The following is a 12094-nucleotide window of genomic DNA, read 5'->3' on the forward strand; positions in this document are numbered from 1 at the left end:
TGCATGCAAAAGTTGTAAAACAAAAGCAGAACGATTTTTTTTTTTTTTTTTTTTTTTCCCTTTATGACGTGAATTTTTTTTTCCTTTTTTTGAGTATATTATTATTATCCACAAATTGTACACAATTAATTATTGTTGTTGCTTGATTTTTTTTTGCTTTTTCTTTTGCTTCAACTTTTTTTAAGTGTAGAACGCTTTTAAGGCGGAAAAGAGGAGTTACAAGGAAAAACTTGTTTTACAACGGAAAAATTTGCTTAATTTTTTGCCCTTTTTTGTTCGCGTTTTGCTCGCGTTTTGCTCGCGTTTTGCTCGCGTTTTGCTCGTGTTTTTCCCGCGTTTTGCTCGCGTTTTTGTTTGCGTTTTTGTTTGCGTTTTTGTTTCCATTTTTGTTTCCATTTTTGTTTCCATTTTTGTTTCCATTTTTGTTTGCGTTTTTTCTCTCGTTTTGATTCGCTTTTTTATTCGCTTTTTTTCTCCCCTTTTTGTTCCCCCCCCTTTTTTTTTGTCCCTTTCGGTTCCCCTTTCTGGGAGAGTCTCTCATTTAATGCGACCAAAGAGAGGCCAAAGAAGCGGACCTCTTCGTAATGCACAATAAGAAAGAAAAGAACGGGAAGTTGTTGCCATTCACCCGTGGCAGTTTTAGTGACGCCATGTAGAAAATTATCTACAGAGGTGTAATTTTCCACCAAATAGATTGTGCAAATGTGTATGTAAAAAAAAAAAAAAATGAAGCAAATTGAATCTCTCACACGCTGTTAAATTTGCCGAATTTGCAGAATTTGCAAAATTTACAAAATTTGCCGCACACACCAATTTTCCAATTTTTGCCATTTTTTGCCAAAATCTTAATTTTATTTGCTTCGTTTTGCTCCTTTTTTTCACTTTTGTAACTTCCCGTTCTACACCCTGGTGTCGCCCAGAGCAAGTAGGGGTTTCAAAAGTTTACATGGAATTTACGAGGCGTGTGTAATTTTGCAATTTTGCAATTTTGCAGTTTTGCAGCTTTGCAGTTTTGCAATTTTGCTATTGCGCGAGTTTGTGACCGTGAAGCTGCTCACCTGTGTGACGGCCAATTTTTGCCAGCGGCCAACCTGTTAGTGGCTACCCTGCTAGTGGCTACTTCCCCCGCCCGATTAACAAGGAGAAAGAGGGAACCAAATCGCTGCCTTTTTCTTAAGTCACAATTTAACAACACAATATGAATAAAATATACTACATACTGTTTTTAAGCGCCCAGTGCCTTGTGCACATCGGTAAGTGTGGGCGAAGCCAGAAGCCGAGCAGAATGACCCGCAGCGCTAACAACGTTTTGTTGGAAAAGGGGCCTATCGTTGAGAGAAGTACACGATTGAGTAACCCATGGAAAGCGTTCATGGACAAGTACGATGTAGAAAGAACACACAATTCTGGGATTCGAGTTGATTTAGGGGAAGATGCAGAAGTGGAAAATTCCAAGTATAGAATACCAGGTGGAAAATGTCCAGTTTTTGGAAAGGGTATTGTTATAGAGAATTCTGAGGTAAGCTTCTTAAGACCCGTAGCTACAGGAGATCAGAAATTGAAGGATGGAGGTTTCGCCTTCCCCAATGCAGATGACCATATTTCCCCTATGACAATAGATAATCTTAAAGAAAGATATAAAGATAATGTAGAGATGATGAAGCTAAACGATATAGCTTTATGTAGAACCCATGCAGCTAGCTTTGTCATGGCAGGAGATCAAAATTCTTCTTATAGACACCCAGCTGTTTATGACGAAAAGGAAAAAACATGTCACATGTTGTATTTATCAGCTCAAGAAAATGTAGGTCCAAGATACTGTAATCGGGATGCAGAAAATAGAGATGCCATGTTTTGCTTCAAGCCAGATAAAACTGTAGATTTTGAAAATCTGGTGTATTTAAGCAAAAATGTGCGTAATGATTGGGAAGAAAAATGCCCCCGTAAAAATTTAGGAAACGCTAAATTTGGATTATGGGTAGATGGGAACTGTGAAGAAATCCCATACGTTAAAGAAGTGGAAGCAGAAGATCTACGCAAATGCAACAGAATCGTTTTCGAAGCTAGTGCTTCAGATCAACCAACTCAGTACGAAGAAGAACTAACGGATTATCAAAAAATACAAGAAGGATTTAGACAGAACAATCGGAGCATGATTAAAAGTGCCTTTCTTCCAGTGGGCGCATTCAACTCGGATAAATTTAAAAGTAAAGGAAGAGGATTTAACTGGGCCAATTTCGATTCTGTAAATAATAAGTGTTATATTTTTAATTCCAAACCCACGTGCCTCATTAATGACAAAAATTTTATTGCAACAACGGCGTTATCCCACCCCCAAGAAATAGACAATGAGTTTCCATGCAGCATATACAAAGACGAAATAGAAAAGGAAATTCGGAAACAATCGAGGAACATGCAACTGTATAATGTGGATAGGGAAAGGATTGTCCTGCCAAGGATATTTATCTCCAACGATAAGGATAGTATCAAATGTCCATGTGAACCTGAACACATTTCCAACAGTACTTGCGACTTTTACGTTTGTAACTGTGTAGAGAAAAGGGCAGAAATTAAGGAAAATAACGAAGTTGTCATAAAGGAAGAATTTAAAGAGGATTACCAAAATGGGGAGGGAAAATCCAACAATAAGATGCTACTAATTATTATCGGAGTAACTGGAGGTGTTTGCGTGGTCGCACTGGCCTCCATGTTTTACTTCAGGAAGAAAGAGCACAATGATAAGTATGACAAAATGGATCAGGCAGAAGGGTACGGAAAGCCCGCCACGAGGAAGGACGAGATGCTCGACCCCGAGGCGTCCTTCTGGGGCGAGGATAAGCGGGCCTCCCACACCACGCCTGTGCTTATGGAGAAGCCTTACTACTGAGCGGGGAAGCAAGCGAATTCGTGAGGGCCTCGTTGGCCGTAACAAGTGGAGGTGGCTAACAATGCATCGTAACCCGCGTCATGTAAAAAAAAAAAACAGACACCCAGCTGGTCAACAAATCGCCCACAAGGGATGAGAACAGGCGCAAACTAAAATTGGGCTATTGTCATGATCACCAATTGTGGAGGAAATGAAAAAAAAAAAAAAAAAGAGTAAAAGATTAACACATGGTGAAGTAACCGATTGGTTAGGCAAAGCGGAGTGAAAATATTCTCCCCTTACGATTTAAAAGCATAATTTGCCTCCACCGAAATGGACCTCTACTATTGTTACCGCGGAAAATTTACCTAGTGAACTAACAGATACGGCCTTACTCTTGACACTCACTTATAACGAATCTTTGATGTTTTAACTGATTTTTTTCTTTTTTTTGTGTGCTCTCTGATAATATTCTCCCGCCTATGATTTAATTAAAGCAGGCCTGACGCGTTCGTTGGGCGTACTTTTGTACTGGTCTGCCTTTTTACCTGTTTGGTTACGCGCTCCGTGGATGATTGCCGGCAGAGTGGAAGAAAAGGATAGTAGGCCCCCCAGATTCCGTCGCTACGTATAAGTAGCGCTCCTTGCAGTTCCCCTGCTGTGCGCTAAAGCAGCGTCGTCAGGAGGCTCCCGAGATTTTGTCACGCGTACTTTCTATGCGTGCCTTATATGCGCACGCTGCTTTTTTCGTACCATGGCTGTTTTTTTAAATTGTATTCCTTTAATTTTTATCCCCATTTTGTCGAAAGCATATGGCGTACACGCTTATTTTAATGTAACCCATATGTTCGGATGTGTATATATACATGCATTCTCGTTACGTCCCCCAAAACTTTTATATTTTTTTCTGTTAACTTTTCTTTAATTCGAATCGTGCGTAGGTGCACCATGTTGTACTGTACTGTGCTGTACCGCACCAGAGCTTTCTTTTCTTGTTCTTTCGCTCCCTGTGGAAAGTCCACTTTTTTACTTGCGCTTTTTTGAAGGCCTCTGTGCAAGTCCCGCAAAGTTGTTATTTGGCATCTGTACCACTTGCACGTGTACCTCAGTCTGTTAGCAGTGATCGGTAGTATATACCTTTGTCGATTTGTTCGCAGGTTCATTCGCCCATCGGCCCATCGCTTACGGCACATCAATCACTTGGGAGCATTTCCCGCTAGCCCCATCTCGCGTTCGTGAACACCACCATGTGAGCTAATTTAAAAAAAAAAAAAAAAGACTATAATTGTTAAAATGGGAATTTAGTGGAATGAGTTACGCGCGCGTTGTTACGTCCTACACGGCTGTTTCACTCTGCACGATTAAGACGTCGAACCCCATTGACACGTCTAACATGGTTGCGCAAAAAGAAGGCCATCTTTTGTTCGCGTGGGGAAAGCCGCTTATGTCTTTGTAAATTGAATGACATACGATAAATTTCGAGTTCAGCAAAAAAAAAAAAAAAAAATAAAATAAAATAAAGAATATATAAATAAATATCATATGTAACACCCCTCCCCCGTGGAAAACAAAAAATGAGGCACGCTTAGCAAAATAAAACAGCACCAAATCGACATTCCCCACGAGGGCAATTGCAGTTATAAGTTGTGATTCCATCCCACTAGAGCGACAACTGGCGAAGCAGTACGAAAGTAATCCAGAAAAGTTTTACACAGTCATGACTTCAAGTGTGACCAATCTCTACTTTCGCTTTACGCCATTTAAAAGGAAAAAAAAAAAAAAATACAGTAATAAGTATATGAGACGAGGACTAAGTGGCCACCCCCACTGTGCCAAGCAAACGGAAAGGTGGCCGCCAACTACAACGGAAAGGGGCCCGCCAACTACAACGGAAAGGTGGCCGCCAACTACAACGGAAAGGTGGCCGCCAACTACAACGGAAAGGGGCCCGCCAACTACAACGGAAAGATGCCCGCCAACTACAACGAAATAAAGAAGCTGTTTAACTACTATATTAGGGAATACTACTACCAGAAGTCCAAGGGGACCTACTTCGTTCACATTAAGAAGCCTGGGATTTTATTTACGTCCTTAAAATTTTACAAAAGAAAAAAAACCCTCTTTCCAAACGTGTATGATTGGTACTTCGACAATTTAAGTCACATGAAAAAAAATAAAGACATTTTAAAGTGTCAAAATAGCTACAATACAAAAAATATATACTCTTACAGAATAAGCAGGGGGAAGTGTGAACAAAATGACGTGGAGAGTGGCAGCATTTATACAAATGACTCGGAGGAAGACCTGCAATGTACCTATAGAACAAGCAACTTATACTATAATATGCACCCGGTGTACTTATCCAAAATCTGCCTCTACGACTTAAACGATCATCACATATTATTTTCGAACAACTACTATGATGCCTTTATGCAATTTTACTACAGCATTGTGTCGTACAAAATGGATTTAAATGATCTGCATGTTTTCCCCAATTTGAAGATCCTAATAAGTCACATTAAAAACTTAAGTAGTATAATTAATGACGAACTGGTCAAGAGTGCCTTTGTGTATTTTATTAGACAGAAAAAAGTGTTCGATGGGGAGTACCTACGCGGGGTACTTAGGAGCATCTACTCAACCATGCTGCACAACTGCCCCCTGTATTTGTTCCTGGACGATGTTAATCAGTTCAAAGTTGTTCTTAGCCTTGTGGGTGAAACGGTAAGGAGGGAATGCGCCATAGCGGTATACGTGGCGCCCGCTGCAAAAGAGGGAAAGAAAAAAGAAGAGCGCCACTGGGAGAAGCGCCACTGGAAGAAGCGGCACTGGGGGAAGCGGCACTGGGAGAAGCACCCCTGCATGTGGGCACACATGTGACTATGCCCCCATATGTAACCCCTCTACCCGCAAGAAAACTATTTCATTCGTTTATTTCTTCCCCTTTTCGTTCCTCCTGCAGGGAGAAGTACAAAACCTTTTTGAAAGCGCCCTGCCATACCCCTACTATTTAGTGCTGGACGAAAGCGTAAACATTTACAACCTGCAAAGTTTCAACATTTATTTAAAAAAAGTTTTGGAGGCGAAATTGAAAGCACCATTTTCTGGTGACCAAGCGGGAGGTATTTCTCCCTCCGCCCAGGTGGGCCTGTACCCAAATGCTCGAAGCGTAGATAGCCATTCTGATAATTCTAGCAACGGGGGAAGACCTAATGAAAGCAGTCATGCCAATAAGGAAGCAGTACAGAGCCAACCTTTCGCAAAATCGGAGGAAGAAAAATCACAGCAGGTTGCAAATGTGCAGGGCAAACATATTTACTTCTTTAAGCTGATAAAAATTTTTGACATGAAGCCGAATCATCGCTTTGTCCAAAAAGGTACGAAATGGTAGGCATCGCTTCATATTTTTGTGTCTTGCAAGTCGTGTTATATTTAAACGTTTGAAATTTTAACCTCGCTGAACGCCGAGGGCGTATTCCTCTCGCGCAGTTAGCGCTGCTATTCGCTTATTTGTGCAAAGGGTTTTTTTTCAAATGGAGCTCACGTAATAATGCTGCCATGTTGCCTTGTAGCCACGCCGCAATGCTGACACGCCGTCCAATGGGCTGCTCCCCCTAATGCTGCGCGTGGAGATACCCCTCCAACCGCTGCCTCTCCTTGGGTGAATACTGCTCCAGCTGCTTAAGTGTGTGCATGTAAATGTCCCTTTTTGCGCCGTTGCAGACAATGTCGTAATTTGACAGGGAATTTAAAAAATAAAAAATTTGATATTTGTCCAGCAAGCAAAGACTGCCGTTCATTTTGTTAAAAATGTAACTGAAGAGCGATTTGTTATATTTTACAAAAGAAAGAATCTCAAATAATTGCAACAAATGATTATTATTGAGTGTTCCTTTGTTCTGAAAAATGTAATTTATTAGCTGCTCTGCCAACGCGTACATTTTTTCCTTCACCTTGTGCACACAATTCATATCCCCAATTAATTTTCCCTCATCTTCTGAAACTACGTGAATGTGAAACGCATTCAGCGTATTTAAAAATGACTTTCCTTTTAAGAAAAAAATGCACGAATTTAATAAAATTATTAAATTGTTCATATTTGTGTCCATTTTATTCTTCAGAAATGAGAGGGGAAGAGAGGCAAACATATTCACTACGAAATGGTTGGACATGCTATACATATGGACCAACAGACAGTAACTTGGAAAACTGATCCTTTCAGTGTTGTATTTATTTTGCAAATTTTGTAGGAAGTAGTTTAAATAAGACTCGTCTATGCTGTAACTTAGTAAAATTTTGTCCTTCACGTTAAGTACATATGTTTTCTTTTTTTTCACATCTTCAAATATGTGCTCGAAGCAGTTGTGCCAGTTCGCGGGGGAGAAGTTGTGCCTCTTGGCTATTTGGCCATTGTTCCTGTTTGCATGCTCTCTCAGGCAGTCTATAATGAAGGACACGTCGTAAACCTTTTCCAAAACGGGGTCTGTTTCTCCCTCGGGGGGTATACTCCTCCTGTGTTCTTCTACAGCAGCAACATACCCGTCAATCAAGTCGAAGTTCACCTGGTCGACATTTATTTCTCTCTTAATTTTGTATAACTTTAGCCCATTGAGAAAATGCACCATGTAGGAATACCCAAATTTTAACTCGAAGAAGTGGTGAAATATGCTAGACATTAAAAAGAGCGAAACGAGTTCGTGTCCCTTGTTCTCTTCCTGATTTATTTTGTTTAATACTTTATAGTTGTAAATGTACGAGCACACGTGTCTCAAAATATTATCCAGGATGAAGTTGGAGTAGCTATTTGCTAATTCAAAAAAGGTAAATTTTTTTCTTCCTCTTTGGTCTTCCCCATTTGGCAGATCGCAAAGCAGTTCCACGTTTAACTCTCCTTTTTCGTTACCTTGAGTGCTTTTTTCACTGTTGCTGCTTTGGGACCCTTTGGTCATTTTCACCTTCCTCCTATTCCTTCCATATATATTTTTGTGCACACTGCTGGCCTCGCCAACCTCGCCGACTTCCGTTGTGACCTCATTTTGTGAGTCACCACTCCTGCTCGTCTCTTCCTTGCATTCGTACGCTTTGAAGAAGTTGCCCCTTTCGACCCCTGTTTTGAGTAACAAATGGTTGAAGTAAATTTTTTTTTTTAACGATTTTAAATCATCCTTCCGTCTCACATTATGGCTTACTATGTTGTTTATAATTTTATTTGGGTCAATATCATTTAGGGTGTTAATGATTTGTATATTTATGTTGTCTAGATCATCTTGCTTTATTTCTTTATGTCTGTTGAGGAGCTTGATTAGGTCTGGAATTTTCATACGATGTACCTTTACGTTTCTCTCATTTTGGGACAGGAAGTGGAGTGCCTTTGCTAGGCAGATCATTCAAGGGAGAAGGGGGGTGGAAATTCGAAGAGGGGGTGCTGCGCTATTTGCGCGAACTGCGAGCTCTGCTAGACGTGTGTGTGTAGACGGGTGAAGGACGTTAAAAGGTCACCGCTGGATACAGTGGGTAAAAAATGACAGAGCTTCTTACAAACATGGGAGCATCATATGGGGCGAAAAAATATCCCTTTGTGTGGACCCTTCCTGGGAATAAATGCCGCCCTCGAAAATGCACAATTTTGGAAAAAAATAAAAAAATGGGAGAGCAGGAACGACAGCGCTAGCTTCTCCAACATGTAGAAAATTTCAAAACTCTGCAGGAATTACAATTCGGCTTCTTATCCCGTGGGGCGAAGAGGAGTGGAAGCATAGTTCGTCTTTCGCACGTGCGATCAACATGGTGTTCGAATTGGGTCATAAAGAGGAGAGGTGTTATTATCGTGAAAAACTGCCCTCCTACATTCATAAAATTGAGGGAAAAAAAAAAAAAACGTAACATTGTAATGTTCTGGGCGGACAGTACCCCTCAGCGTAGCGGCTACCCAAATAGCCATTTAAAAGAAAAAAAAAACATTACAACTCATTCCCACGTGAGAGAAAAAAAAAAAAAAAATCGGCTTAGTAGGCGACCAACCCGCGTTAAGCACTAATCGCGAACAATGTGAAGCACGCCAAACTGATAAAGGCCTACCAACCTTCACGCGTATCGTACGCAGGTAAGAAATAACTTATTCGCATTTGCAATATGTGTTTTATGGCCCTTCTTTAACGAACATACCCATGCCCACACGTAGCAAGTACCCCCTAGGGGCGAACTAATCTCACCTCCCAACTGCTGCAAAAGGAAAACTATGGCTACGCTCTAACAAGAGGAGGCGACAGAGAAATAATTAAAACAAAATGAAGGGAAACCTGGAAACTATCGTGCAGGAAGAAAACGAATATAAGGAAGAATGTATTTTTACATCAATTGATATCTTTAGTGGACCTCACAACTATTTGAATTTTCACTACATTTGTGAAATATGTTTTAACGACATTAGTTTTATTTCCCCATACCACTGCTATTTTTTTTTGCGAAATCAGTTTGAAAATGTTGAGAAGGCTGGGACGAATTATAAAGAAAATATCGGCTCGCAGTTCGAGAGGGAGATCTACTGGAAGGTAATAAACGAAAACAAGGCCACAGAACTTTTTCAGAGCGAAACGGCTATTTATTATGAGCAGGGGGAGTTACCAGGGTCCAGGCGGAAGGCGCTGGAGAATATCGCCCAGGTGGTTAACAAGCTGGCTGTCTCTGATTTGGAGGCCATTTCACCCTACCTCGGCGAGGTAAGAAGGGGGGCAGCCCGCCGCGTGGAGTAGCACGTGGAGTAGCATATGAAAGTAATGTGCGAAAGTAGCATGCGAAAGTAGCATGCGAAAGTACCATGTGGAAGCACCCATGTGGAAACCCCTCCCCCCACCTTCGCAGAACCCAGAGTGGAAACGAAACAGACTGACCTGGATGGACATGATACAAAGGGACAAATTCCGCAGGTATGAAAAAATGAGAGAAAATTTAAAAGAGACAGGAAAGCGAGAAATTGTATACAAAGTGAACAAGGAAGATGTAGAAAAAGTGAAAAATAAAAACATGAGAAAAGATTTCTTTTTCTTTGGAGTTTACGAAAAAAAGGGACAAAACAATTTAGGCAGAATCTACATGAGCATAAGAAACGACCTTGCCAAAAACACGGAGATATACGCCTGGCTCTTAACAAACTGCAACATGCAAACAGATCGGAGCCTTGTAGCAGACATTTCGATAGAGGAAAAGTACTTGGAAAGGAAAATAATGCAAGAGGAGGATGATTATGTATATAATGATGCGCTAGTGAAGGAGACTAAAAAGAGTCTTGCCGGAAACGAGAACTTCTCCTCGAGCGGGCGCATAACTGTGGAGGAGAAAACACAAAATTACTCATTCGAAAAAAAGGAATATATATCATTTGGGAAAAATGAACAGAATGATATTATCTGCCTAAACCCATCAATCTCAAGATACCACTGTGTGCTGTTTTTTTCGAAGGATTACCATCTGTATCTTGTAGATGTGGGATCCAAGTCAAGGACGAGGCTGAACAGTAACTTGTGTGAAATTCATAACAAGTACAAAATTGCGAACAACGATATTATCAGTTTAGGGGTGTCTAAGAGAACGTACAAAGTTAGCATAAACATAGACAGTGTTTTGTCCTACCTAGATAAAAAACAAAGTGAAGTTAATCGTAAAATGAGAATCATGAGTGAAGATCTGGAAAACCCACATGGGGAAAAAAACCTACTGAAATTAAAAATCTCCAATATTTTTTATAAATGTAACGAAAACGACATAATAGACTTTTTCAAAGATTGTGGCGAAATTAAAAAGATACACTTGTATGATGTTCCTGCGAATAAGACAGCGGAACGACAGAAGGTGCAAACCCATTCCAAAAAAAACAGATCCTTGAAGGAAGCACTGGTTGAAGTTTACGATAAAGAAACTTCTGCTAAAATTATGCAAAAAAATGAATCCTTTTTGTACGGACGAAAAATTTATATCATCTACCAACCACTGTCTATATATAAGCCGCGCCATGCAAAGGTGCCCCCCAAAAGAGACCGACCTTTTGACGTACAAATTACGTGCAAAAGGGGCAAGTACCGGGGGGAGAAAATTACCCTCGAGGGAGACCGTTTTGGCTGCTTCAGTCGCAGGGACGATAAGAGGGAAAACTTCGGTCCGGAGCGGAGGTCGCCCCAAAGGAGGAGGGGAAGTGACAGAAGTGGTAGTAGCGGGGGTCGTCATAGAGGCGGACGGCGTGATGGACGCGGGCGAAGTAGCCCCAGACGTGTCAGAAGTAGGCGCAGGAAACGAAGCAAAAGTTGTGACAGTAGTAGTAGCAGCAGCGGCGTTCGGCAAAGTAAGCGTCGTGTTGGCAGCGGAGGTAGTGCTGGAAGTAGCAGTAGCCGTGGAGGGCGAAGTAGCCCCTTGCGAGGCTCTCCGAAACGCAAAAGGCGAAGTGAGGGGCGAGAAGTTAAAGATAGAAGGGCCACCCAAAAAAGGAGAAACACATCTCGTAGCCGCTCCAGCAGTGACAGGAGTAGCGACAGGAGTAGTGGAAGGAGTAGCGACATGAGTAGTGGAAGGAGTAGCGACAGGAATAGTGGCAGGAGTAGTGACAGGAGTAGCGATAGGAGTAGTGGCAGGAGTAGTGACAGGAGTAGCGACAGGAGTAGCGACAGGAGTAGCAACAGGCGTAGCGACAGGAGTAGCGACAGGCGTAGCGACCATAAAAGACGCGTAAGCAAAAAAAGGCATAAAGCGTGAGGAGGGAAAATTCCATACGCAACTTACGGTAGGGGGAAGAATAAAAATTTAAATGGCGCATTCATTTGAAGTAAAATTAAGAGGCTGCATCTGAAGAAGCGAACCAGTGGGAGGGTCAAGTAGTGCCTAAAACGGAGAGAGAAAAAAAAAATCTCTGGGGAGATATGTTGACCCGAAAAGGGGGGAATACATCTGACTGAACCGCAACCCTACCATGGCGTCTTTGGGAAGTACATACATGGCCCCCATTTTCCCCATCCCTTTTGTTTTATTTGGTTTTTTTTGAAGTTTTTGCTTTAAAAAGCACGAACCCCGAGGCTGCCTAACTTCATTGTACGCCCATTTAAACGCGAGAAACGCAGCTTTGAAATGCAGCCGTGAACTAATTTGAGCATTTCTGTTTTTTATCTGTCGTTGGTGTGTTATGTGTTATGGTATAGAGGGCGTTGGGCAAAGAGGAGGTCCTTGCCGTAGGGCAGAGAAAAA

General features: G+C 41.5%; 4 protein-coding genes across 4 annotated transcripts; 3 read left to right on the forward strand and 1 right to left on the reverse strand.

The window, feature by feature from the left end:
* Positions 1 to 1237: 1237 nt before the first annotated feature.
* Positions 1238 to 2887, forward strand: PCYB_093930 (apical merozoite antigen 1; the record flags this gene model as incomplete). The annotated part of the gene is made up of 1 exon (XM_004222507.1): positions 1238 to 2887. Exon 1 carries the CDS (start codon positions 1286 to 1288, stop codon positions 2885 to 2887), a length of 1602 nt encoding a protein of 533 aa, XP_004222555.1. The 5' UTR covers positions 1238 to 1285.
* Positions 2888 to 4834: 1947 nt separating this feature from the next.
* PCYB_093940 (hypothetical protein) lies at positions 4835 to 6543 on the forward strand (the record flags this gene model as incomplete). The annotated part of the gene is made up of 2 exons (XM_004222508.1): positions 4835 to 5590; positions 5829 to 6543. 2 exons carry the CDS (start codon positions 4835 to 4837, stop codon positions 6255 to 6257), a joined length of 1185 nt encoding a protein of 394 aa, XP_004222556.1. The 3' UTR covers positions 6258 to 6543.
* On the reverse strand, positions 6481 to 8187 carry PCYB_093950 (hypothetical protein; the record flags this gene model as incomplete). Its single annotated transcript, XM_004222509.1, has 2 exons — positions 6481 to 6981; positions 7021 to 8187. 2 exons carry the CDS (start codon positions 8185 to 8187, stop codon positions 6481 to 6483), a joined length of 1668 nt encoding a protein of 555 aa, XP_004222557.1.
* A 966-nt stretch (positions 8188 to 9153) lies between these two features.
* On the forward strand, positions 9154 to 11608 carry PCYB_093960 (hypothetical protein; the record flags this gene model as incomplete). Its single annotated transcript, XM_004222510.1, has 2 exons — positions 9154 to 9585; positions 9728 to 11608. The coding sequence occupies 2 exons, from the start codon at positions 9154 to 9156 to the stop codon at positions 11606 to 11608; spliced, it is 2313 nt and encodes a 770-aa protein (XP_004222558.1).
* Between the last annotated feature and the right edge of the window lie 486 nt (positions 11609 to 12094).

Source organism: Plasmodium cynomolgi, chromosome 9 (assembly GCF_000321355.1).
Source record: "Plasmodium cynomolgi strain B DNA, chromosome 9, whole genome shotgun sequence".
Taxonomy (NCBI): domain Eukaryota; phylum Apicomplexa; class Aconoidasida; order Haemosporida; family Plasmodiidae; genus Plasmodium; species Plasmodium cynomolgi.